Source organism: Mustela nigripes, chromosome 10, assembly GCF_022355385.1.
Source record: "Mustela nigripes isolate SB6536 chromosome 10, MUSNIG.SB6536, whole genome shotgun sequence".
NCBI classification, from domain to species: domain Eukaryota; kingdom Metazoa; phylum Chordata; class Mammalia; order Carnivora; family Mustelidae; genus Mustela; species Mustela nigripes.
This window is the reverse complement of record NC_081566.1, coordinates 40,670,664-40,697,221: the sequence shown is the minus strand read 5'-3', so window position 1 is coordinate 40,697,221 and position 26,558 is coordinate 40,670,664. Positions and strand designations below refer to the sequence as shown.

General features: G+C 45.9%; 2 protein-coding genes across 9 annotated transcripts in view; both read right to left on the bottom strand.

Moving 5' to 3' along the window:
- The window catches only part of PPFIA4 (PTPRF interacting protein alpha 4), a 49,003-nt gene extending 39,615 nt beyond the window's left edge, over positions 1-9,388 (bottom strand). For all 6 annotated transcript variants that reach the window (XM_059413134.1, XM_059413135.1, XM_059413139.1 and 3 more), the window contains exon 1: positions 9,229-9,388. The gene's annotated coding sequence lies outside the window, so the exon portion shown is untranslated. The remainder of the gene's footprint in view (positions 1-9,228) is intronic.
- A 2,584-nt stretch (positions 9,389-11,972) lies between these two features.
- Positions 11,973-26,300, bottom strand: TMEM183A (transmembrane protein 183A). 3 transcript variants are annotated; one of them, XM_059413131.1, is made up of 8 exons: positions 26,085-26,300; positions 25,799-25,888; positions 24,769-24,936; positions 19,899-20,058; positions 18,764-18,944; positions 16,034-16,114; positions 14,345-14,500; positions 11,973-12,677 (listed from the first exon to the last, which is right to left on the bottom strand). In XM_059413131.1, exons 1-8 carry the CDS (start codon positions 26,191-26,193, stop codon positions 12,492-12,494), a joined length of 1,131 nt encoding a protein of 376 aa, XP_059269114.1. In that variant the 5' UTR covers positions 26,194-26,300; the 3' UTR covers positions 11,973-12,491. The 3 variants fall into 3 exon arrangements, 2 of the variants coding, with proteins under 2 accessions (XP_059269114.1, XP_059269115.1); XM_059413132.1 differs by having other exon boundaries at positions 19,899-20,055; XR_009406653.1 differs by lacking the exons at positions 11,973-12,677; positions 14,345-14,500 and adding an exon at positions 16,904-17,064 and having other exon boundaries at positions 16,033-16,114.
- Between the last annotated feature and the right edge of the window lie 258 nt (positions 26,301-26,558).

The window sequence follows — 26,558 nt, the reverse complement described above, 5'->3', positions numbered from 1 at the left end:
GGCCTCCCCAAATCCTTCTGGTCATTCTGGCAACAGAGAAGCTGGCTGTGTAAGCAAGGCCCTTTCCCAGCCTCCCTCCCAGCCGGGTGCCCCTGTGCTTCCCCTTGTGAAATGGCATCGTGGAGAGCAGGCTGCGGATGAGCCCAGAGGGCACTGCCAGGCTCGATGCCCCAAGACGGCTGCCCGAGACTCCCCCACCCCAGCCACGGCTGGCGCAGCGAGGAGAGCAGAAGGGACCCCCCCCCCCCCCCCCCCCCCCCCCCCCGCCCCGGCGGGGCCCGCGGGGGGGGCGGAAGGGCCCCCCCCCCCCCCGCCCTGGTCCCGCCGGTGCAGGGAGCAGAGCAGAAGGGAGCTCGAGGGCAGCCAGGCGGGGACACCTGGCTCCTTCTGGCTCCGGGGCCGGCTTTAAATAGCGTAATTATCATCTCAGCCTCACAGAAGCCTCCTCGACTCCTGCACAATTTCTAAGTAACACTCCCAGGTCCTGATTCTGAGGTGACAGCTACCAGCCCCCAAAGTGAGCATTTGAGGGGCTTTGCCAGCGAGGAGTGTGGGCAGGCTGTGAAACAGAGGGAGAGGGCTCCAGAGAGAGCAGGCGTGAGGGTGAGTGTGTGTGCATGTGGCAGGGGTGGGGGGGTGTCAGACCCACACCAGGTGTCTGGGCTCTTCTTGCCAGAAGAGGCAAATCAGAGGCCTCTCTGGCTTCTCAAGAGTCACCCCCATCTCTTCCGCACAAACAGGACGGCTGTGCCCTGATGGACCTGATGCTCTGACCAGCCACACACATGCACACACGTAACTGGCTGGCTCCCCACGGCCCTCCCAGATGCCAGCTGGGCCCCACCTTGGTGAGGGAGCTCCTGGAGGGCACAGCCGGCGGCCCCGTGGGGGCCAGAGGGCCAGGGCGAAGCTGGCTGCCGCTGTGCCCGTGGGAGTGGGCCTCAGGCTGGAGGCCCTGGAGCGAAGCGGTAAGACAGGCGGGCCCTGCGCCCACTGGGCCAGAAGAAGGGAGGTGGTCCTCCGGGAAAATCATACCAATTATGAGAGCAGCTCTGACTTACTGGCTATTGACCCCAGGCCAGGCTGTCCTGCATTCACCTACTTTAATTCTCACAGTCCCTCGTAAGGAAGACACAGTCCTTCCCCCTCCACAGACGTGAGGACGGGGTCTCAGAGTCATGTACCCGAATCTACAGAGCTGTGAAGAGGAAGAACTCGGATTCTATCCTAGTCTGTCTGACTCCAAGGCAGGGAGAGGAGGTAAGAAAGGGCAAGAGAGACTGCGACTCCTTCACGATTTCTCACCCTCGCCCAAGGGCACCAGAGGTGACCCATGTCCAAGGCTTCAGCCACCATCCATCCATCTAAATCCCTCCCCCAACCCCATCTCCCCTAGGGGCTCCAAACAGAGTTGTGAGCAGTCCCCTGAGACCCGCACACCACACCACATCCCTCAGGAACTGAGGACACCCCTCGGCTCCCCTCATCCTGCGGGGTTTCCAGATACTACCCTCCCAGGACAATGACGTCCAGCTGCCCACCTCTCCTTCCCTCTAACCCAGAAGCTTCTCCTCCTCCCGTCCCTCTCCCTGTTCAGCCCACCACCCCAAAAAGCCTTGCCCTCATTCCTCCTCTCCTGCGAGAGCCCAGTGAGCTTCCTCCCCTGCTCACTGTCCTGCTCTTGGACCACTGCTCACGAGTCCTGGCATCTCACCCAGCCTGCCTCAGTCTCCCCTTCCATGTCAGCCTAAGGCACTTCCGATCACCCTTCTAAGCCCACCTCAAATACTACTTCGTCCATGGGGCCTTCTGTGATCCCCCCAGTAAGATCAAGCCTTCCACAGACCCAGCATGGTCTTTTACTCTTACCTCCCTCTGTGATACATCATCTCATCGGAAGACCCGGGGCTAAGAACCATGCCCTACTTACCTTTGGATGCCCCAACACAGGGGTCGTAACATGCATAGAATGGAACAGACACATGTAACAGGGTTGTTTCTGGACAGACCACCCCTGCCCAAGTTCCCAAAATAGTAAAAACTGGCTCAAGGCCTGGGAATAGGTTCATTTATCTTGCCTTCTGAAAATGAAACCTTCTGGAGAGCAAGACAGGGGCCACTCCTGCTTGGCAAGGCAGACTGTGGAACAGGCTGATGGGTCTGAATGCTGGCTCCTCCACTGACCACCACGTGGCTGGGAAAAGATGCTTAATGTCTTGGAGCCTCAGTTCCTCATCTGTGAAATGGGGATGATAGCAATGCCCACCTCAGACAGCTGATTTGAGCTGATTTGAGGATCACTGGAGTTCATGGACACAGAGGGCTGAGATCACGGCCCAGCGCTCAGGGTTGAATCCGAGCACCTCAGGCTCCTAAGGCACCTCCAGGCCAGGCCCACTTTGAACATACTAAGAAAACTAAAAATCTGTATTAGCTACAGGAAGCTACAGGTTGCCCAAGAAAACCTCCCGGAAAAGCTCTCCTGATAGTTTCTCATGGCTGCAAGAATCCCTTCAAAAGCACACAGTTTTCCAGGCCTCCGAAAAGACCAACAGTGAGACTTTACCTCTCTGGGCTTTGGGTTCCCAAATCTGGAAGATGAAGGTCCTAACACACAACATGCCCTCGTGGTCTTCTAGGTTGTCATGAGGGTCAAAGGGGATAAGACAGAAACTGATCTGAGGAGTAGAAAATGCTACCCAAGGACCCATGGGCACCGACGGCCACCCAGGGCCACCATGTCCTCATGCCGGGCACCTTCAGGTAGGCACAGGGAGTGAGGTCTCTATCCAACAGGCTCCCCTGGGCCTGTCTCTGTGCAGCCCATCTCCCCAGCTGCTCCTCACACGTTAGGTATGGGTCACTTCTTCCCGAGACATGGCCTGCCATTTGGGTGAGCGTATGACTTACTGTCCAAACCAGGCCCTTCCTAAGAATCAATGGAAGCACTGTGAACACTCACACCAGGACACAGGTATAAACTGAGCCACAGCTGCCTGTATGGTCACCCTCACTATCACCACCCCAGGGGGACTAATGTCAAAGACTAACGGAGAAAGGAGGACTGAGAGTCTCTTCTAAACACTGCTTCTTCTAAAATACCCAAAAGTGGAGCCATCGCAACTACCTCTTTAAATGAAGACGGGACCAGCGCCTGGGTGGCTGTCGGTTAAGCATCTGCCTTCGGCTCAGGTCATGATCCCTGGGTCCTGGGATCAAGCCCCGCATCAGGCTCCCTGCTCTAAGAAGAGCCTGCTTCTCCCTCGGACCCTCCCCTGGCCTTCCCCCTGCGCACTCTCTCTTTCTCTCTGTCAAATAAATAAATAAAATCTTTAAAAAAAATAAAAGAAGACAGGATTTGCAGACTGAGATAGTACCTTTAGGGCCTGCCTGGGACAATACCTGTGGGGACAATACCACGGCAAAGGGGAGGCAAAGGCAAAAGGCCCTGAACTCCCTTTTCTTAATATAATCTCATCCGTTCTGAATCTGTCGATGTTTCTGGATGTCTGATTAAGGTCTCATTTGTATAAAAGGGCTCCAGTCGAAAAAGCATCATACATTTACGTACGGCTTCCAGAAGGCTCCCATTAAGTAAACACCTGCTCCCTCAGAGAGTCAGCACGTCAGTGCCACAGGACGACCAGCCCAAGAAGGCTGCACAGGTGACATGGGAGGGTCTACTGACTCCTTCCCACATTCCAAAGGGCTCCCAGAGATCTCAACCAACCAAGCCTGCAGCCCCGGAACACAGCGCACGACTTGGGCTGAAATGACCTCATTAAGTTCAGCAACCCTGGAGGACTTCTGCTAACCAGAGCCATTGGTCAACACTCATACGTGCCTTTAAAAATTGTTTGCAAAAGAAGAAACAAAGTAATAAATGTGGCTTATCTGGAGAATAAAAATCTTTCAAAACTAGGGGTCAAAATCTATAGGCCCAATATGATTCTTCTGGCATTGGGGGAAAAAAAAAAAGCTCAGAAGTATCCGAGTTAGTAGATGAGCCTCTAGATGAGGGAGCTGTCCTGGAGCAGAAAACAGAGCTGCCCACATCAGGAACACGAGAGGGAAGTACTGACCGGGGCCAGGGCATGGAAGGTCCAGAGTACTCAGAACTGCATCTTCATGAGTGTGCCTGGTGACCAAAGGGTATGGGGAGGGGGTGATTATCAAAGAGAGAGAATGTATGTGTATTGGGGGGGGGGGGCATGTGCATCCATGCAACAGTGTGTAAGAGTCATGATAATGTGTGGTGTGCAGGGACGGCCATGGTCACGAGTACGGGGCCCCGCGAGCAGATGCATGCACAAAGAGCGGCACGTATAATGGTGGGTATGTACGCATAATGGCGAGACAGACTGTCTGTGGTCATTTGTCAAGAGCTCACGACGTAGGACTATGGTCATGCCAACGTGTCGTGTACGTAGAATCAAGAGAGTGAACGCATGTGGCTACGTAAGCACATACACCTGGAGTCATGAAATCGCGCATGCTCAGAAGAGCACGTGTGTGCCATGAGAGCTTCCGCGCGTGCGCGATCAAGAAGGAGAGTCCGTGCATGCGCAGTCTTGAACCTGTGTGAGCGTGTGTGAGAGAAGAGGGAGGGATGGAAAGGATAAAGAAAGAATGAAAATCCCATTTGTTCCAGGGGCTCTGACCCAAACGAGAGCCAAACATTCTGGGTACTCCGCAGTTGGCCTGGTGGGAGCCGAGGTCAAGGAACAGCACCCAGCCCACTCTTCTGACTGCCACCCATCCAAGCCCAGGACTCCCTGTGCATTAGAGATGGCAGCGGTCACCCCCTGGATCTCCCGGCGTGTCACTCCTCATAAAACAGCCCAGACCAAGGTCCTGGCCTGGTCCCCCTCCCCGAGCCTTCCACCCTCAGCATCCTACAAGCCAGAAAGGAGAAGGGGACTCCTCTTCTGGAGTGGCTGCCAAGGACCCCTACCATCCACCGCCTACCCCAACCCATCTCTTACCTAGAACTGCACATTCCAGCATAGAAGCATCTTCTCCGAGGTCACCTAGGCCAATCTCCCACACAGTGTGGAAGTTCCTTCCACACCTCCCTTACACTCAGTCTTTCTTTGATTATCCTTCAGGAACAGGAGCTCCCTGCTAAATGAGGAAGCCCTCATTGTCCTAAGGAAACTTCTTCTACCACTGAATGGAAACCTATCTCCCCTTTGAAGTGACAGTTATCTATCTGAAGACAGTAGCCATGAAATCACGCGGGCAGCATAATTTATCTACAAGAATCCAACTATCTTGGGTGAGCAAAATAAGCCATAAAAGACTCTAATGCAAACCAGCTATTTCATTCCACACTTAACTACAAAATTATATTGTATGGAAGTATTCTTTTTAAAATCACTGTACACATTACATAATTAATATGTAATGTATACTACATCTGTACGGTAACATTATTGTTCCACATTAGAAACCTACAGCCTTATACCATGCTATACGGGAGACCTGGGGATTTTCACTTTACCTACTACTATAGAATCTAATTCTTCCACTGAGATGTACCACCACCATACTAGGCCCCCAAAGGCTGCTCTGCTCCAGGTTAAATATTTCTAGTGTCATTGAATTCAGGGAATCAGAAGACAGACCTCTTCGATTCAATACAACAATTAACCTATGGAGTAGATTTCCTTAATCTAGTGCTAAGAATTGTCATGGACACAAGAGGTGGGTAAGATATGCTGTCAACCCTCCAAAAGTTTATGGTCTACTTGAGAGAACACAGTTAGAGTGGCTCCCCGGCCACCATCCAGGGATGGTGCCTCATTTTCTGTGATCTCAGTTCCCAGCAGTCAACCACTGATGGAAGCAGAAGATCCTGACACATCAGAAGGTCAACAGTAGCCTATCCCTACATCACGGCGCCCACATCATTCTCCTCACTTCATCCCATCAGGGAGCCATTTTATTATCTTTTTTTAAAATAAAAATTTTATTTATTTATTTGACAGAGGTCACAAGTAGGCAGAGAGGCAGGCAGGGGGGCGGGGCAAGCAGGCTCCGCGCCGAGCGACAAGCCCCATGTGGGGCTCGATCCCAGGACCCTGGGATCATGACCCCAGCAGAAGGCAGAGGCTTTAACCCACTGAGCCACCCAGGGGCCCCCATTTTATTATCTTGTATCATCGCAAGAAAAAGGGGGAGGACAGTAAGATAGTAAAGAGAGTAGAGAGAGAAACCACAGTCTCATAATTTTTATTATAGTAAATTGTTATAATTGTTCTATTTTAGTATCAGTTATTGTTGTTAATCTCTTATTGGGACTAACATATAGATTAAACTATCATAGGTGTGGAGCTTGGGGAAAAAATAGGATCCGAGTACACAGGATCCAAGTACTACCTGTGGTTTCAGGCATCCCCTGAGGGTCCTGGAATGTATCCCCTGCAAAAAGGCAGACTGCCATCCCCACGCCATGGTTCAAAAGCAACAGGGAGTAGCACATGACCAAACGCCCAGTCTCTGGCACAACCTGGGGGTCAGCACAGAGAACCACTTGGAGTATGACCAACTGAATTTACTGGTGGCGGTTTCTCTTCCAGCTCTCTCAGAATGAAGCAGCCTCAGCCAGGGCCTCGAAGCCCCACAGGCAACAAGCTGCTCTGTGTTAGAGTTGATTTCACCCAAAGGAATAGAAGACACTTGATGGGGGCCGGAAGGGGGGGTGGTCTGCAGTACCCAACCAAGGCTCTCTGAAAGCCAAGCAATGAGCTGGGCAGCAGTCATGTTTCCTGTGTAATCGCAGAGCCACTGCCAAGGAGAAGAGGGCCATCCTCAAGCTCTGCCCAGCCCAGGAGTTTCACACCATGCTAGCTCAGAGCTCCTTCTCCCACTATACCCACACCCCCACCCTTAGCCCTCATGGGCCCTGCCCTCAAGGCATTCTCAGTTCCCGTGGGCTCCTCCCAGCACAGCAGAGACTGAGGGGCCCCTAGAAGCTGCCCCTCTCACCACGGTCCATCCCAGTACTTTTTACTCTCCTGGCCATCTGAAGTGCCACGCTCCTGTGAGCCAACACAGGATGCCCTCCAGAGCTAATTATAGGTCAGTGAGCTAGCAGGCCAGAGGGTGACAGATGGTGTCTTCATGTGGCTGCGATACACACCGCCCCTCCCTCTGACCTCCCCTTCGTTTCTCCAGGTCCCATACCTGGGACCTAGACGCTGAGGCAGCTGTCCGTGCTGTGGTCCCCCCTGCTCCTTATGAGCTCCTCTCCAGGACACACATGCCACATGCAACTCTGTGCCCATCAGAAGCTACACCTTGCTCTACAGTGACCCATCCAAGGGTGCAGAGCCCCATGGGAGAGTATCCCTGGCAGAAAAAGGCCTCAGCTAGGGCCTCCATACCCTAAAGACCCTTGACCCCAGCTCCCTGACCCACTGGGCTTGAACCCTGGCTCCTCCTCCTCCCCTCAGCTCTCACCCTATTATTCTCAGAGGCTCTGAAAGGACCCACTGAAGTCCCTGATGACACCTGCCAACTCTGAGATTCCAGCCATCAACTCAGAAAAGAGACCGAGGAGCCCAGCTGCCTACCCTGCCCCTCCTCCAATCCCTCCTTATCACCCAAAGACCAGACCTCATATACGCCGCAGTTCTGACATCATGACCTGCTCACCAGCATACACCCAGCTCAACCGGACAAGGTTTCACTTCACACCCCCTTCCCCCACACTCTTCTATCTTCCAGAGCCCGCATCTCCCACTGTGCCAGCTGTTCGCTACATTCTTAGCCCCCAGTAACTACTGTGCTACTCATCATCTCATTATTTTGAGAAGCTGTTTCTTTCAGGCAGCCTTCTTGGGCGTCAGAGTCTTAGAAAATAGCGAATTCATTCAAACTGTTCCTTTTGCTAAGGCAGCTTCTCTCGGGACTACCTGGCCAGTTAACAGTGGTAGGGGGTGAATAGGTTGGAATCCAGTTCGGACAGCTGTTTGAAAGCACGTGGACAGGGCTCTGCCTTTTTATAATGTAATAGCAGATGTAACAAAATGGGGAGTAGGGGCTGTTAAGAGAGTGCCTACTGTGTGTATCTTTCGGCTGCTTCATGGACCTAAATTGCCTTCAGAAGACCCACCACATAGCATGGTGTTTGGCATATAGTAGGTGCCCAATAAATGTTTGCTGAGTATTGAACAAACTACTGGGTATCAGTTCCAACACCTCCGGAAAGGAGGGAAGTCCCTGAAACCTAGCTACCAGAGGGGCCCCCTAAGCTCCCACCAGGAGGGGATCTCCATGCTAAACAGAGCCTCCTCCTTAACCACTTGCTCACCACAGAACAGCAGAACAGCAGCCCCAACTCCTATATCCCTCTAATGGATACTACCAGCATACCTCTCCTCAAAGGTGACATCAGCACCTAATGGCACCTTCTCCTGGAGCCCTCCTCCTCCTCCTCAAAGAAAACCACCCACACATTTCCAAGTCCTCCAAACCGACCTCTCTCTTCCCACCCACCATCAAACGCTGCAGGATCTATACCGGAAAACACCAAAACACCCCTACTGCGTGGTCCAAAGTCAATTCCCTACTCCCACCCTCCCAGTTCAGGAATCTATTCCAGCCCTCTTTTCCGGTTGCGCCCACTCTCACCCCCACCCCCGCCAGACCTCAGTTTGGCCGCTCCTTCCATCCCATCGCCCTAGCACTGCGGAGACGGGGGCATTTCTGGCAGAGCCTGAGACTGACAGTTAAGGAACAGAGAGCTAGCGACATTAATAAGGGGTGTTAGCAGCAACGCGGGAAGGATTAAGACCCCCGGTAAGCGCGAAAACCTCAGCACCTCCTGTGTCCAAATGAGCGGAGCTGGCCCAGGAGCTAAGAGGTGCTTTTTCTCTGACTCTCCAGGATGGTTAATGGGGGCGCAGTCCATCAAGCTCCCACCGGGAGACTTGCCAACTCAGCCCCCCTCATCCGAGGCTGATGGAGCTGAGGTCGGACTCCACGCCCTCCCGCAAACCGGGCATCACCCCCCAATTCTCACCCCCAAGGGCACAGGGCACTGCAAAGGCCGGCGAGGAGCGGCGGAGGGAGCAGCATCTATGTCAGCCGCAGGAGACACATCCGGAGTAAAACGATGCTGTTTTCCAATGCGCGCTAGACAGAGACCCCTCCCCAAAGTGGAGGGGAGCTGGAGGTGGGAAAAGCGGCATCCTTTCCCCACCCCATGTTCTGGACGCTCACCTGCCTGCAGTAGTCGAAAGACAGGCTGCTTAGCTGCGAAGAGGAAGGGAGCCGCCCCCCACCCGGGGAGCCCGATGCGTCCTAGGGAGCAGAGCGGGCGCGGAGGTAGCTAGCTGCAGCCTCCGCCAGCGTCGAAGCGCCCCGCCCCTGTCTCCCGGAAGGCCTCTGGCCCCACCCCCCAAGGGCGGGGCCTGGTAGGCTCCCTCGAGGCCACGCTCCCTCCCCAGCACGTGACGAGAGCCACTGCACGCCATCTTGACTTGGCCTGGAGAGTTGCGCTGGGGTGGCTGAAAACCATTTTACCCAGGACGACTAAAGTTTCGGGGCTCAGTGGCGCCCCCTCTCCTTCCCAGTGAGGTGCAGCACATGTACTGTTCCTCCATTTGACCTCCACCCTTGTTCATCTAACCACTTGCTCACTAAACTGACCTCGGTCCTGGCCTTATCGTTGCCAACGGTCTGTCACCCTTCACACCTGCTCTCTTGCGCCCGTTTATTACCCTTCTCTTGGTAGCATCTGTTTCTTAAGTGGAGAATGTCGAAATCCAGATACATTGCCCTAGTGTGCACTTGAGTGAAATTCAGGCCCCTGGCTGTGCTAACACTGTTACTAGAATATGAAATGTTTGTTATATATACATAGTATGAAGACAGTCTCAATGCCAGATTTCTGACAAATTTTAGTTAAATCTCTCCATTTTCCTGAATTGCTCCTTACCCTGTCCTGTGTGGCTATTAATTGCATCTTTCCCATCTGGTTTGTGAAGTGTCATCACAGTGCCTACTCAATCCTTTACAATACCCACTAAGCACTGCTACAAGTGCAAAGAATTTTTACATACACACAATGTGTACATATTTATAAATACACACGCAACAGTTTCTACAACAAACACTGTACATAGTTGAAATCGGTGGCACATACAACCTTTCATGTATTTTTTTCTTTCAATAAATTCACCAACTGGCTTAGTTTCCTTGTATCTTCAGTAGAAGGCAGGAAATTTTGAGTAATTCTGATTTATTATAAGGGTAAGAAATGGAGCTAAATTTGTGTTATTTTGTTTGACCCTGAGAGCAAAATCAAGACATGTATTTTTAAAAGTGAATATTACAAAGCAGATTTTACAAAAGTAGTCCAGAAGTTCCAATTCTTCTCCATGTGGTTTGGGGTTCTTCAAAAGGAAATCTGAGACACTTCACACATCCTTTCACTAAAATGAATCATCCTAGAAAAGGCAACTCAGTCAAAGCAGAAGGAAGGCAGAAGCCATGATAATACACTTCACCAAGTGTCTGTCAGTATCATGCTAAGAGAACAGCTGAGATGACACCTAATACTATACCTATCATCATAAAGCTTAATATAAAAACTTAAAAGGATGAGTCGGAACACAATTATTAAACCAAATTAATTTCACTCCCCCTTTAAAGGTAACTCTCAAATGGGGAAGGACATGGATCCACCAGAATAATTCCCTTCTACTTCTAGGTATCTTCAGTCCAGGGAACCAGAACTCTGTGCTTCTCTTCTTCTGCCTCAAAGAAGCAACTTTTGGTTGTGAAAGGTACTTATTGTCCAAGGTGCTTACTGTCCTTGGGTTCTTTTATTGTTTTTTTATCATTTACTTGCGCAGATTCTGATTTTCACTGACCCAGGCTCACTTTCCATGTAAACAGCTTTTAGTACCACCCTCAGTGCAGGAAAAACGTTTAACTGCTAGCAGCTGTATTAAGCAGATGCTTCCTAAGAATATTCTTTAAATAACAGGGGTTAGGGAGGATGATTAAGGAAAAAAACACGAATTTTACAATTTGGTTTGTGATAATAACTGCCCCACAAGATTTTCATGTTCTAAGAATATTATGTTAATGGCCATCTCATGGCAACATCCAACTAATACCCAGCTCACTGGCTAACTTGGAGGGCTAAGGAGGGAGGACAAGTGGCAAGGTTATCTCCTTAGCAAAAAGAAAATAAAACCAAAATCCTACACCCGGTCCTCTTCTCAGAGTACACCAGCTACAGCAAGCCCTCTAACAGGACATTAGCATTTCTGCCGGGATGAAAGGCCTGTGGGCACAAAGGATGATGGGCAGCACAGGGCCTGGCAAAGCAGAATAAGGTCACTAAGTGCTTATAGTTCAGGAGGCTAGTTTTAACATGGGATGCATTCTTTTTTTTAAATGACCTTCAGCATAGTAAATGCCTTTCTAACAATTCAATGAAAATATCATTGTGCTTCTTATCCTTCCTGCCTTTCTTGGTTAGTTTTACAATTTACTTAAAAACATATCATTTCAAAGACTCATCAATGTTATACACCCTTTAGACTGGTGAGGGATAAGGTATACCACAATCAAATTTTTATTCACCCTTTTACTTTCTTATCTATGTACACTCTGCCTGCCTAATCCCCTTTGCCACAATCTACCACAGGGAATGAAACTGAACTTTTTAACTGTGGTTTAGCAAAAAGACCTGGCCATATGGCATTGGGTAAGTCACTGATGCAGTTTTCTCAACTACAGAATGGGAAGAGCATCCCTACCTTGCAGGATCATGAGAATTAGAGATATTTCACAAAGCTCCTGGTATAGTATGAAGGGCACAAAGTCATCATCACCATCACTATCAAACCTCATGCAAAAAAAGAAAAAATCCTAAAATCCAAAATTGGAAAAAGAATATTTACGCAATAAATATCCAAAATTATTTTTAAAGAAAGATACACAAGTCAATCTTATAAGATTCTGAAAACCCTGTCACCTGCTTTATTTCTGGAGAAGGGTAAAGGGAGAAGAGAAAATATTCACTTGAATTTGAGGGGCAGCTTAATGGGAAACAGCAGTAGCAACAATTTCAGGCCTCAAAGGCTCCTCTCTGATCACAAGGGAATGCTGAAACTTCCTTGTTCGGAGATGGATGAGTTTAATTCTTCCCTACAGCAAGATCATTCATTTTTGCTGGGATAAAAGAATAAAGAACAACAACTCAATAGCACCAAATGGGGTTTAACACAGAAAATAGGGCCCGGTTTCTCCTTTCAAATGCAAATTTTACATTAAAATATGTTTATAAATCATAGTTGTTTTTCCTCTTGATTCTATCCTTCTCCTTCCCTAACAGGAGCCCCGGGGGAACCGGAAGAGCATGTGCATTATTAACCAGATATACAATCCAGACACCCCTTCCAAACTGGGATCTGATTACTAATGGACTGGCCTAGCTCAGGGCTGCCCTCAGGGACAGGAAGCAGTAACTATGCTCTCAGGGAGAACGGATACTGAGGATGCCACCAGTCAAAGAGTCGAACGCTGTGCACTGGGTCCAGGATGACTTGCACACCCTGTTCGCTGCGCAGTTTCTGACCACCATGGACAGGAGAATCTTGGAACACCAGTCTCACACGATGATGCCGCATGTCCGTGCTCACATTGATAGTAAACTAGGAGAAAGCAAATTCAGTACCCAAATTAAACAACCTTGTTTTCCCATGGCTCACTCTGAAACAAGGCAGTCTAGATAAAATTTACACTAGGCCACAAAATGAAATTCTTCACATTTAAACTATGCTAAAGAAAGCCTCTTCAAATGGCTGAATAAATTAGGATACATGCACATAGACTAGCACTGAAACCAATTTTTTAAAAGTGGGTTGGAACTATACAAAATGACTTGAAGGGGTTCTGATGAGATATTGTTGAGCAAGTCAAACAAGATGCATGAAACATACATCTGATCACGTTTTTGGTAAAATACACCACAAATTCTCTAAATCTGTTTATGTATATGCTGGTCTGAACAGAATTCTATGAATATGAAGTCCATGGAATAGGGGTATATAACTAGGTTACTAATGTGACTTAACCTAGAGGGAGGGGTGAGGTGCCTAACAACCAAAACAGCATAAAAGATATAATCTCAATTAAACAAAATTATTTAAGAGAATGGGTATACAAGTACATAATAACAGATACATGAAAAAACAGTTGCCAAAAGGTAAAAGCCTAGGTCACCTTTACTTTTTCCATGTATTCATGTATTATTTAAATTCTTTCCATGAAGCATGGATTATTTATTTCACCATTAAAAAAAGAATAAAGCTGGGTGCCTGGGTGGCTCAGTCCATTAAGGATCTGCCTTCAGCTCAGGTCATGATCCTGAAGTCCCAGGATCAAGCCCTGTGTGGGCTCCCTGCTCAGTGGGGAGTCTGCTTCTCCTTCTCCCTCTGCACTCCCCACCCCAGCTCTTATTCTCTCCCTCGCTCACTCTATCTCAAATGAATGAACAAATAAATAAATAAATAACAAAGCTATTTTCAGAGCAGAGTGGGAAACCCCACGTATCTCTGAGCATAAGCCTAAAGGACAGGGAAAACAAACTGCATACACTCTCAAGTTCTCGACCCAGTTAAAATTTTTAAAACCCTAGAAAATATATCAGAGACATATTTGTTATTTACTAATCTAGTTCTTAGCTAAGACGTGAATAGTCATCATCACATAACGGACAGAGCTGATCACCCTACATTTTAGTATTCCACTTATGACACCAGAAGCAAGCCTCAAGGTCCTGACATATAGTGCTCATATATAAGCCTCACTATTATCCCTGAAAGGATAATGTTTCTCAAATATTAATCATCACTACACAGAAGATGCAAAAACATTCCCTTTACTGTAAGAAGGAAACAGATAAAATATTCTCAGATATAATTAACTCCATTCCAGGGGCGCCTGGATGGCTCAGAGGGTTAAGCCTCTGCCTTTGGCTCAGGTTATGATCTCAGGGTCCTGGGATCGAGCCCCACATGGAGCTTTCTGCTCAGTGGGGAGCCTGCTTCCCCCTCTTTCTCTGCCAGCCTCTCTGCCTACTTGTGATCTCTGTCAAATAAATAAATAAAATCTTAAAAAAAAAAAAAGAAAAAGAATGAAACATCAATTTAAAAAAATAATAACTCCATTCCTAATGTACAAGTCTGCTTTCAGAATTTTAAAAAAACTATTCTTCAAAGATTTTCTCCTCAGTGGTTAAATTTACAAATTTCTTTCAAAACCTAGGTATAGTGAGAGTCTACAAAAGAGCTAAGGATGACAATCTGTCTCCACTTACCAGGGTAAATATCATTCCCATGACAATTGGAATAAAGATGAAATTGAGCGTGGTGACCTGTAGTAGGCAGCAGTCCTGGTCTGGGTTGGTATGAACATCTTCATACTGAATGGGAGGCTGCAACCCTCCCACACACTTGCTCTTTAATCTAGGGGACTAAACAGAACCGAGAATTACTCAAACGGCTTAGAGGAAATACTGATAACTCCAAGACTCCATCATCAGTGAAAATTCTACCGTTCTCTTTATACACATATTGGTTTCTATACAATTCAAGGAAAACCTGCCCTTGGAAAGAAAAGGATACATATTTGGATAGGCAATGTGGTAGTGAGTATATGCTTCATTTAGATGGTAGTTCCTGCTATCCGGCAAGAAATGAGAGCTTATAGTTCTATCAGAGGCTCCCCAATGTTTGAATCTGTGATCCCTCGTGAATCTTCGGACTCCAAAGAACATCTGCTGCACAAAAGGGCAGAAGCAGAAGTGGCCATCTAGCTCTACGCACCATAAATAAAAGAACCACAAGTCTCAGAACTAAAGGAAACCTAAGCATTCACCTTCCTGTAGTTAGTTAATTCCGCTCTCAGCTTGAACCCTGCTGAGATGGCCCTACAGCCCCTTCCCAGAAAGATCCTATGGTGGACTTCCCATCAGCATCTAATGGACAGCACATTTGATAAATCATATTAAAAAGCAAGAGACTAAAAACCAAAATTCTTCCCTAAAACCATGTTTATGAAAAAAATCAATGGAAAAATATGATTTACCTTAATTACAAATTTATCTTAACTTGCTGGCCATCAAGTGAGGGATAACTAACCCTATCTGTAATGGGTCTCCCCAGTGAGATACTAAGGAGGGGAGACAGAAGGACAAAAGGAGCTAGTGAGGATAAGAATAAAGACAAGCAAAGGAGATCCTCTGTGGCCAAGATCTCAGGTACAGTCCAAGCAAAAGGCAGAAACAGAGTAGAATACTATCTAGTCTTCTTATAAATAGCCTCCTGGCAGTGGTCCCTTTCCTCATAACTTCCCCCAAACGGCTTCAGATATAAAATCACATCAATTTTTGTTGTTTGCAAATATGTTTGTTTTGAAAAACAAAAAAGTTATAAGCAAATAACCTCACTGTATTGCTATAACAAGTTTTCCCCCTTTTCTCACCTTTAGAAAGTCTTCAACTATACAGAACGTTAATAAAATAGTAAATAAATTCCTGTATAGCCCCTACCATTAGATATTTTGCCAAATTTGCTTCTTCTCCTCCCACATTTCATTTTATGTAGAAAATGGTGGAGGGGGGCAAAGTCATCTGAAAGGAGCACTGACGCTCCACCCCTATTCAGCATGAATAAGGAATAAAGACACATATATAACCACAGTATTGTTATCACACCTAAGGAATTAACAATTTCATGTCATCTAACATTTACAGAATACTTAAATCTCCTGAATTGTCCCAAGTATCTTTTATAGCCCTTTGTTCCCTGATCCAGTCCCCACTCATTCAGCTTTTACACTGCTGTGTCTCTTTCATACAGAACAATTCCTTTTACCCTTTCTTTTCCTGGCACTTTTGTAAATGTCGATGTGTCCTATTGGATTTTAATGAGGCAATGTTATGCCTAATGAAATTTATCAGAATAACATATTACCTGAGAAACAAAGAGAACATATGACTACATACCTGTTTTTTGAACTTAAAGTTGAACTCCCACATTGGTTCCTGTCTGTTCCCAACAATCTTTCTGCACCAGAAAAGTAAGCACTGTAAGAAAATAAAAATAAAATAAGCCAAAGATAAATAAATAAAAGACAGAAAAGGAAAAACTCAAAATAAGGAAATAAAAAATAATCAGTAAAAACCTGTCTGACAGCTCCAAGGCCAGCCACAGCCCCATTGCTGAGATTTCACTTTGGCACAGATAGAGAACCCCCCCAATTTGACACTGGTGCAACATGAAAAGAGACAGTCCCAGGGCTATTCCGTAAAGAGAAGAGGGACCGACATAAGTCAACCTCAGATGCTATTGAGGGTAACCCCCACTGTTCTCATCGTTAAAAAGACAGAATCAGGGCGCCTGGGTGGCTCAGTGGGTTAAGCCGCTGCCTTCGGCTCAGGTCATGATCTCAGGGTCCTGGGATCGAGTCCCGCATCGGGCTTTCTGCTCAGCAGGGAGCCTGCTTCCCTCTCTCTCTCTGCCTGCCTCTCTGCCTACTTGTGATCTCTGTCTGTCAAATAAATAAATAAAATCTTTAAAAAAAAAAAAAAAAAAAAAAAAAAAAAGACAGAATCATGGTCTCTAGAGACTGGGACATTCAGCAAGCCACTCCTCTATATGAAAATATAAGGGCAGCCAGCTGCCACCAGGCAAGATGATAACAAAGCCATACGGCAGGCAGAGATGGCCGTTCCTGGAACAGGAGCAAGCCACTCAGGACCTTCTGGGAGCAGAGAGCCTGTGTGAAAACGACAGAGCTGGACTGAATTCGGTCTAGAGTAAGCCCCTCCATGAAAGTCAGGCTACAGCTAGGGTTAACACAAGAAGTTAAGTACCTCCCAGGGGATAAGGGGTGGGTCGTCCGCCGTGCCAGCTGTCCTGCCCTTCAGACATGCCCTGTACGTCCTGCTGTTCCATCAAAAATAATGGGCTTGGCTTTAAGGGGCAAATACTTCTGCTGCCATCACAGCGGCTCCAGTGTCCCATACAAGCTATGCTATTGAAAAGAGAGAGAGGGAGAATCAAATACGAAAAGCTGGAGTCCAGGAACCTGGGACAACTTCCTTTAGGCATGCTGCCAACTCCCTGAATGCCATGCGATCGTGGTTATACAAGTGGCAAGGCCATGCATGGGACACCTGTCACTGCAGGTCCCATATCCTCTTCAGAGATCTCTAACAAGGCACAAAAGCAGCAACCAGGTGGCCTGGGCTTACTGCCTGGATTACGACCTTAGTTGTCACCACCTTGGCTTTTTATAATGTACTTTAAAAAAAAAATTCATAAACAGTAACATGAATATGAAGACACGGGTACTTCTGATTTAGGCAGTAGCACTTGCATTGTGCACTGGAGCCGCTAGGATGTGTCAAGCATGAGGAGTTTGCCCAATGCTGCCCTACTCCCAGCAACTGATTCATACCTGGCATGGTTAGCTTTGGGATGATCCCCACTTCATCATAGTTGGTCTGATACTATCATATGTTTCTGAGGGAGGGAAACTGCAAATGTGAGATGATACACTGTCCACTCATATTACTAGCAGAAGCAGCTGCTGGGTGAAATTCTACTCGCCCCGCATTTTACTCCTGCCCTAAAGCCACCAGCTAGTGTGATATTAAACTGAGATCAGCCCATGGCCCTGACCCTCTCAGTTTGCAACCTCTGAAGGAACCCTGATAATCTTGAGACCAATAGGACCCTACCAATCAATATGTATCAGGTAGAGTATTACCACACTGGAGCCAAACTAGGGGAGAAGAATCATTACAGAACATCCAAAACACAAAAACAAAATAGAAACAAAATAGAAGAGCAAAGAAAATGCTATAAAACACCAGATTTGGGGTAGGAACAGAGTAATAAAAATTACTCATTAACTCAAAAGATAGAAAATTCAGACAATGGTATTAGTTGAAGGAGAAACAGGCTGAGACATCAACTTGCCTAAGTAATCATATCTGTTGTATGGTCTAGCTTGGCAAAAGTGGGTTCATTGGATATTTCGGTTATGGAGAAAAGGAGAAAGGGCCAAAGGTTAACAGACTGATTTACAATCAAAAGAATGCCAAACACTTGAATACAATGTATGAATACAAACTACTGGGGAAATCCCAAGATATAAGATACAGCCTAAGACACAGGAAGAATTTTAGAGAGTTAAAATCTGTGAGTGGGAATACCTTACACTGTCCGAAATGACTTAGCCCAGAGCTTAGCAATAGTGGGCACTTAGCGTATGCTGAAGTCCATGCCACAATCTTTTAAAGAGGTCAACAAGAAAGAAGAATCCCAGATATCAAGTCATGTTAGAAAAAGAAAATTACTAAGGTATTCATACTGTATCTTTGCCTCATGATTTATAGCACCCTGAAAAATTAACAGTTTCCATCTACCATGTGAGTTGTGTTCTTCCTAACCCAGACCATCAAAATCATCTAAAGTACATCCAATGTACAATGCATGAGAATAAATTAAAGAGAATCAAGAATATGCTAAAAGCACAAGAAAGCTTTAAGGTAAAGAGAAGAGAAGCCAGCCCAGCAGAGCAGAAATGTCTTAGAGAGAAGTGAAACCCTGAAGTTTACATTAGCCCCCTGGCAGCCCTAGCCCTCCCCATCAAGGAAGCCAGAGATAAGCTGTATTAACAGGTTCACCACATCATTAGTTAGGCCCCAACAATAATTCGCACTTACTTTGGAATTCTTTAATGTGCTGGGAGTACTTTCTGGAATGGCTGGATTTTTGGAGATTCGAGCAGCAAACGGCTCGTACATATGGTATAGAGATCGGATCACACACGCCCGGAGACAGCGCAGCTTCTCCATTGACTCTGGTCGCAGGCGCAAAGGCAGAGAGGCATCCAGCGTGTAGTGCCTGAAACATGACACATTACTCCTACCAATATGTGACCTGTCTCCCCTGCTCTAGCTCAGTCTCCCAGGACTCCTGGTCTCTGTATGAACTTAATTACAGTATTCTACTGGCCAATAGTTAGCTTGGCCCCAGTGTTCTCTCATACATACACACACACACACACACACAATCACCACCTCCTTCGTTTCTCAGCTACTTTTGCTTCTTTGCTATGCAAAACCCAATTCACATAAACCTTTTAATCCTTCCCTCCATCCATGTTAAAATTTTAAATCCTATTTTACTCTAAAAAATGACAAGTCTCGGACCTGACACCAGTACAATATACTTCAGTTGCTCAAAAGGAACGTGTACTGAAGAACCAGCAGGTTCTCCACCACAGGTCTGGGCAAGTTCTCTACACCATTCCACTTCCAAGTCCCTTCCTACAACATCCTGACTGACAGTTTATACTCTTCATTACACTTCTGCACCCGGTATCAAAAGCTAGCTGTCTGAGTAACCCTATCATTCACTCCCTCCTCACCACTATGACTATACGTTCAGCAGTGTAAGTACAAAAACTCTATATACTTCAAGATAACTACCCAATAAGAAATAACTAATCTAGTTAGAAAGGTTAAGTACATAGGCATCTGCAGCTTTTGGAATTCTAGCTAAGATGAACTTCTGAAGACAAGTCAAACACAGCTTTTTAAGACTTGAAGCAAGACTTTTTGCTCAAAGAGGATACTGGATGGGGGAAGGGGACAACCATAGGGAAGACAATTACCTGGACGAATTAATAATATCAAACTTAAATTAGATAAGGGCTCAAGGAGTCCAAAACTAGGCTCGTGCCCAGGCATGGAATAAAGGAAATGAAAAGAGGTCACCATCCAGGGAGCAGCTCCAAATCACAAACAGCAATGAAATCAGCTACACAGATAACAGAGTGAGTCTCTGTGGTCGCACCTTCGGTACAACCTGGTCCAAAAGGCAGCAGTGCAAGTGACAGTCCAGGCATTCTTACAAATCAGGGAAAAATTCACAATGTCCTCAGGACGGATATAGGAGGCCAGCAATAGCCAAATATCCATGGGATACTCTTCTCCTCCAGCCCCGTCCAGGTCTTCTGAAACAGGAAAAAAAGAATTATACATCTGACCTTCAATTATGTACACACTAAGGACCCCAATCATCTCAATTCTCCCAGGGCTTGCACAGTTAAGAAAACAGTTTTAAATAGCCTCTCAGTCCCATGATTTCCTGCTTCTTCTAGCTGCTGGAAACTTTTGTTTCCTATTGTCCAAGTGACTGGGTCCCATTCTTCAGGCCTTTCTTCAACTATTATTCACACACTATTTTGAAGATTTCAAAGTTTTTCAAAATTTTGCACACATTACTATCATTCCATTCTAACAATTCTTCAACAGAAATAAGGAAAATATTCCTTTGCCCTTTTCACTAGTAAGAAGATATAACCTCACCACTAGTTAAGGTAAAAAGACCCAGGGTTTCTACTCTAAATTCCAGCTTTGCACCATAAACTCTGCCCTGATTTCCCTCCTGGTCCCCTTCCACCAAACACTTTCTTCAGTTCAGTCATTTAACACAACAACTGATTTTAAGATGGTATGAGGAAATGTCAAAGTATAAGCTCAGTAAAACATCCGGTATGTTACGGTATATTTTCATTACTCAATAAATGCCTGTAGACATTTCTTTCCTTCTAGTTCCTCATTTCATGTCAGTTTGAGCTATGACTCCAGCCACAGGGGTTCAGTATTCACAGATGCCCTGTGACAATGTATCCCCACCTGCTCCTCTTTCAGACTTTGTTAGGGTTCATTCTCTTGACCCTGAGGTCCACTGGGTGTCTCAGGTTCAAGTTAAAATCTCACACACCATAAATACACTTGCATCTGGGCAAATCCTACTTCTAACCTGTAATTCAGACCTACTTCACAGAACTATCCAAAAACCAGCTTTCTTCTTTCTGTTTCCTGGGCAAAAAGACACTACAATACCTCCCCAAAGCTGCCTCTACTTTTCAAGCTAATGGCAGCAGTATCACTCAGTCAGGTTATTGCCCTCGGTTCTTCATAAGTCTAAAACGACATCCTCTTTTCTGGTTCCTAATCTTCCCTGTAATCTCCAGTGACCACTAAAGGCTTGGTCCTACCAGGTTTGAGCCCCATCTTCTCCCACATTAAGTCTCTCTCTGAAAGAGAAGGTAATGACTATCAGTCTTTCTCCCACTGAGATCCTTCAGGACTTTTACATAGCAGAGTGCTATTAAAAAATGTTCTGTCTTTAGTGACATAACTCAATAATTACTGATGAGGAATAATTGTCAGTGTTTTAAACAACATTATTAAGAAATTTCAAAATTGAGATGCCTGGGCGGCTAAGTCAGTTAAGCGTCTGCCTTTGGTTCAGGTCATGATCCCAGGGTCCTGGGATCGAGTCCCACACTGGGCTCCCTGCTTAGCCAGGAGCCTGCTGCTCTCCCTGCTTGTGCATGCACGCTCTCTCTCTCTCTCTGACACATAAATAAATAAAATACTTTTTTTAAAAAAAGGAAAAGGAAAAAAAAATTTCAAAATATAGGAAATGGAATCAGTAAAACTCCACAGACATAAACCATGAAGGACAGAAAGAACTTTTTGATAGGTACAGGTTAAGAGCAAGAGTATTCCAATTGAAATAAACAGCTAACAGGAAGCCCAGATACTTAGAAAAACAAAATACATGTGATAGCAATAAAGAGACCAGTTTAACAGGATTTTGATGCTATCAAGAAATTACCGTAAACTTTTTTAGACATGATTGACTTTTTTTTGGTTGCTAAAGAGTATCTGTCTTTTGCAGGGAACTGCCAAAACATTTAGAGATAATAATAGGATACCTGGAAACTATTTCAGAATAATATACAGTGGGTGTGTTGGAGTTGGGGAATAGTGTCTGAAACAAAAATGGCCATGAGTCAGTAAGTGTTAATTCTGGGTAAGAGCTAGATGGGACTTCTACTGTATTTGTTTCATTAAAAAGAAGCTAACAGATAGGGGAAAAAACAACCAGTCTGACTAGAATAAAGGAACCTAATGGGAGTAAAGCAGAGCAAACAACTAAAAAATGAATTATAGCTAAAAGTCTGTAAGCCAAAAATCATATATCTGATAAGCAACTAGTATCATGAATATACAAAGAATTCCCACAATTCAGTAACTGAAAGATAACCTGAGTTTTAAATGGGCAAAGGAGGGCACCTAGGTGGCTCAGTAGGTTAAGCACCTGCCTTCCGCTGAGGTCATGATCTCGGAGTCCTGGGATTGAGTCCCACGTCAGGCTCCCTGGTCGGCAAGGAGTCGGCTTCTCCTTCCCCTCTTCTCCCCCCGCTTGTACTCTCTTATAACCGATCTCTCTCTCAAATAAATAAAATCTTTTTTTTTTAAGATTTTATTTATTCATTTGAGAGAGAGAGCACAAGAAGGGGGAGAGGCAGAGAGAGAGGAAGAAGCAGACTCTCCGCTGAGCGGGGAGCCCGACATGGGACTCGATCCCAGGACCCAAGATCGTAACCTGAGCTGAAGGCAGACACCTAACCATCTGAGCCACCCAGTCATCCCTCAAATAAATAAAATCTTTAAAAAAAAAAAATGGGCAAAGGATTTGAATAGACATTTCTTCTTCTCTTAAGAAGACATACAAATGAGCAACAAGCACACATGAAAAGATGCTCAACATCACTAGCCATCAAAGAAATGCAAATCAAAACCATGAGATACCACAAAATATCCACTAAAATGGCTATGATTTAAAAAGTCAGACAATAACAAGTGTTGGCGAGAATGTGAAGAAACTTTGACTCTGAGCACATTGCTGGTGGAATGTAAAATGGAAACCTCAAAAAACACACCAGCAGGGTGCCTGGGTGACTTAGTCAGTTAGTTAAATGTCTACCTTTAGCTCAGATCATGATCGCAGGGTCCTGGGATTGAGCCCCATGTTGGGCTCCCTGCTCAGCAGGGAGTCTGCTTCTCCCTCTTCCTCTGCCCCTCCCACTGGCTCATGCTCTCTCATGCTCTCTCAAATAAATAAATAAAATCTTTAAAAACACATACACACTGACAATTATTCAAGAAGTTAAACTAGAGTTATCATGTGATTCAGCAATTTTACCCCAACCCAACAGAAATGAAAATATATATCCATGCAAAAACTTGTGCAAGAGTGTTCAAAGCAGCATTATTCAAAATAGCCAACTGAAAAAAACACTGAAGGACTGATATATCCTACAAAATGAAAGAACTTGAAAACACACTAAGTGAAAAAAGCTAGACACAAAAGGCCACATATCATGTGATTCTATTTATAAGAAATATCCAGAAGAGGCAAATCTATAGAGACAGAAAGTAAATTAGTGGTCAGGGGCGTGAGTGAGGGGGAGTGGGAGGGTTGAGAGAGAATAAGGAATAATGCTAATTATATAATTATATAATTGTCTAGAGTAACAGAAATGTTCTAAACTTAAATCACGTTGACAGCTGAACAACCATGTGAACACACTAAAACCACTGAATTGTATACTTTAAAAAAATGAATTTTATGTCAATGAAGATGTTTTAAAAGTCTGGAAACTATTCTATGGAGTGTGCCCAAAAACAAAACAGAGCGAGAGAAGTCTCTAATAGCATGTTGATGATGAGTAGGGATTTCAAGCAAGAAATTAAAAAACAAAGAAGTGTGAGGAATATCAGTATTAATTTTGGCCTTCTGGAAAACAATGGTTTCACTGAAAATAGCTGGCATAATTGCAAAGTGATGAAAGTTCATTAATTATCAATTATTTCAATATATTTCAGTAAATACAAATGTCTGTTATCTGACTCTCAAATACAGGTAAAAATTCTGGTAGATCTGAGACCAAAAATACATCTATCACTTACTATATCAGCTTCCCCTAACTCTAGCTGATCACTGGAACCAGATTAGCTTTAAGAATAGCTATTCTGGGGCGCCTGGGTGGCTCAGTGGGTTAAGCCGCTACCTTCGGCTCAGGTCATGATCTCAGGGTCCTGGGATCGAGTCCCGCATCGGGCTCTCTGCTCAGTGGGAAGCCTGCTTCCTCCTCTCTCTCTCTCTCTGCCTGCCTCTCTGCCTACTTGTGATCTCTGTCAAATAAATAAATAAAATCTTTAAAAAAAAAAAAAAAAGAATAGCTATTCTGGGTACTAACCCAAGAAAGTCTGATTCATTAAGTCTAGAGCAAACCACTGCATGAAGGTTTGGCACATTATATACTATTAGTTTATTTTTCTTTGTTTCCTTTGTGTGAGTTTTATTGCCTTTAGGTATAAAATCACATATTTTTCTATTTCCCACAGTATCTATTAGACATAAAGCAGACACTAATAATTGCAGAGCACTTAAAAGTCCATAGTAATATCTAACTCCAGCTGAAATGAAATCGGTTATATGCAATCCACATACTTGGGAAAACTTTTTTTTTTCACATTTTTTATTTCCTACCTGTTCAGAAATCCAGAAATGTAAAGATTTTTTTGTTTTCATGTTACCATATGGGTTTTCACCCAATAATGACATGTTCTCAAAGAATGGCTATTATATTCGAGTTTAGAGCTCCAGAAATCTGACTCTGACCAACCTCCTTTCTTCTTAAATGTAGACAAAACAGAAAGCCCTGGTATATTAAACCTGTCCCACTACTAAGATCCAAACCCTGGTTCTCCACTGGTATCACCTCTTAATGCTACTGAAGTGAACAGCTTCAAGCCATCACCACAGACAGGACTAATTCAAAAGCAAACAAGCCCTATACCTTTGTGCCTCTTGCTTTTCTTTTTTCTGGAGACGGTTCTCTCACGGATGCTCTCCTCCTGGGCATCCATCTCATCACTGCTGTCAATGATGTCACAGGGCTCACCAACCCCAGAAAGAGCTTCCACTGCAGGAACCTGGGAGGCTTCCAAGCCACAAAGAGATTTTACTAGAAGAAAATAAGGGGAGAATGAGATGGCAGAGTTCCATCCAGAAATACAAATGACTTAAGACAGGATGAGGACAAGGAAAAAAAGTGGGGGGAAGCAATAGTGTGAGTGAGTCTGCTGTAGAAAGGTTGAGAACTAAAAAAGACATTTTAGTATTTAAATACTAAAAACTGGAAAGCAATAAACAAACTGACCCCAAAGTTGCAGAGATTGACTCCTTAAAAGTGTCAACTTCAGACCTGAAGAAAAAGGGAGTGCATTATTCTCCCACTATAAGCCCTGCAGGATAAAAACAAAAAGTGAACCCTATTCTCATTTGTGTGAGTTCTGAGGAGCAATGTTTAGAGAAAATGAAGCCAATCTGGCCCTGTTCCTAAGCTGGAGACTAGATGTCATAAAAGCACAAGTCTCGGGAATCTGTTGAGTAAAAGGCTTGAAACTTAAGAAAAACGTTGAGAAAAGGAAAAGCATACTTCACGGTTATTTCACAAAGAAAGCAAATTGCAGAAGAAGTGGAGAATATATGTGAATGAATCACAGGAAAAAGATGAATAACCAAGAAAAAAGCAGTTGAAACTACAGAAGAGAACACAAAGGTTTTTCTTTTCTTTCTTTTTTTTTTTTTTTTTTCCATGCAAAGACAGAAATGAAGTATTTCTGCTACAGAAACTGCTACTGCTCTTGGCTAATCCTCCCGTTCCCCTCCTCCGAATACACGACGGGCCACTGAAGACTGCAAACACGTTCACCGGAGGATGCCCAAAGGATTTTGCAAGAAAAACACTGAGGCGGAGTTCCAGGAAATAAAACACCTAGTTCTGCCTTCCCGGCCCGAGTCCGAAAGACTCGTCGGCAGCCTACCTTCCTGCTGCACAGCATTGGCGACGGCTTTCTTGACCCGTCCAGACCTCACGACCGCCGGATCCGAGTTGGCATAATCCGCCACGGTCACTGAAATACAGCAACAACCCTCAAAGGAAGAGGCCTTCGCTCCGTCAGCGCCCTCTCCGCCAAGACCTCCGGCTCCTGCAGGTCCCCGGCCTCAGCGCCCTCCCGTTACAGGCAAGCGAGCGCACGCCTCGCCGCTGTCCAACCCCCTCCCTGCCGCCAGCACCCAGCCTTTCAACGCCCCCGCCCCCTCACCCACCTCGTCCAGAGCAGGCGTCGTGGGCCCGGAACTTGAGTCGCTTCCCTCTCTTGGGCATGGCGACCGTGTCGGGGCGAGGCCGGCCTAGCAGGCCGGGCCCCCGGGCCATGTCTTGGGCCGGAGAGCCGGCTCCGGGAGCCGCGCGCCAGCTCCGCCCGGCTCAGCGGCCATCCCGCACCGGAGTCCGCGGCTCTCGCGAGGACTTAGGCCCGGGCCCTGTGTAGCGTTGGCAGTCCACGCCCCATTCGGAAACCAATCACCGCCTGGCCTACGGAGTACGTCATCATCCCGCGCCTATGGATTACCTGCCCCGGGGTTCTGTAGGGAATCGACCTGTGTGTGGATTGCGGTTCTTCTGGGTAGTGTGGGATTTCGCTGCACGTCGTGTGAGGTGATTGGTGTCTCAGACCTGGATCCCACGCCCGCGCTGATTAAAACTGAGTTTACACCCTGGTCCCCAGGATTTTTCAGCTA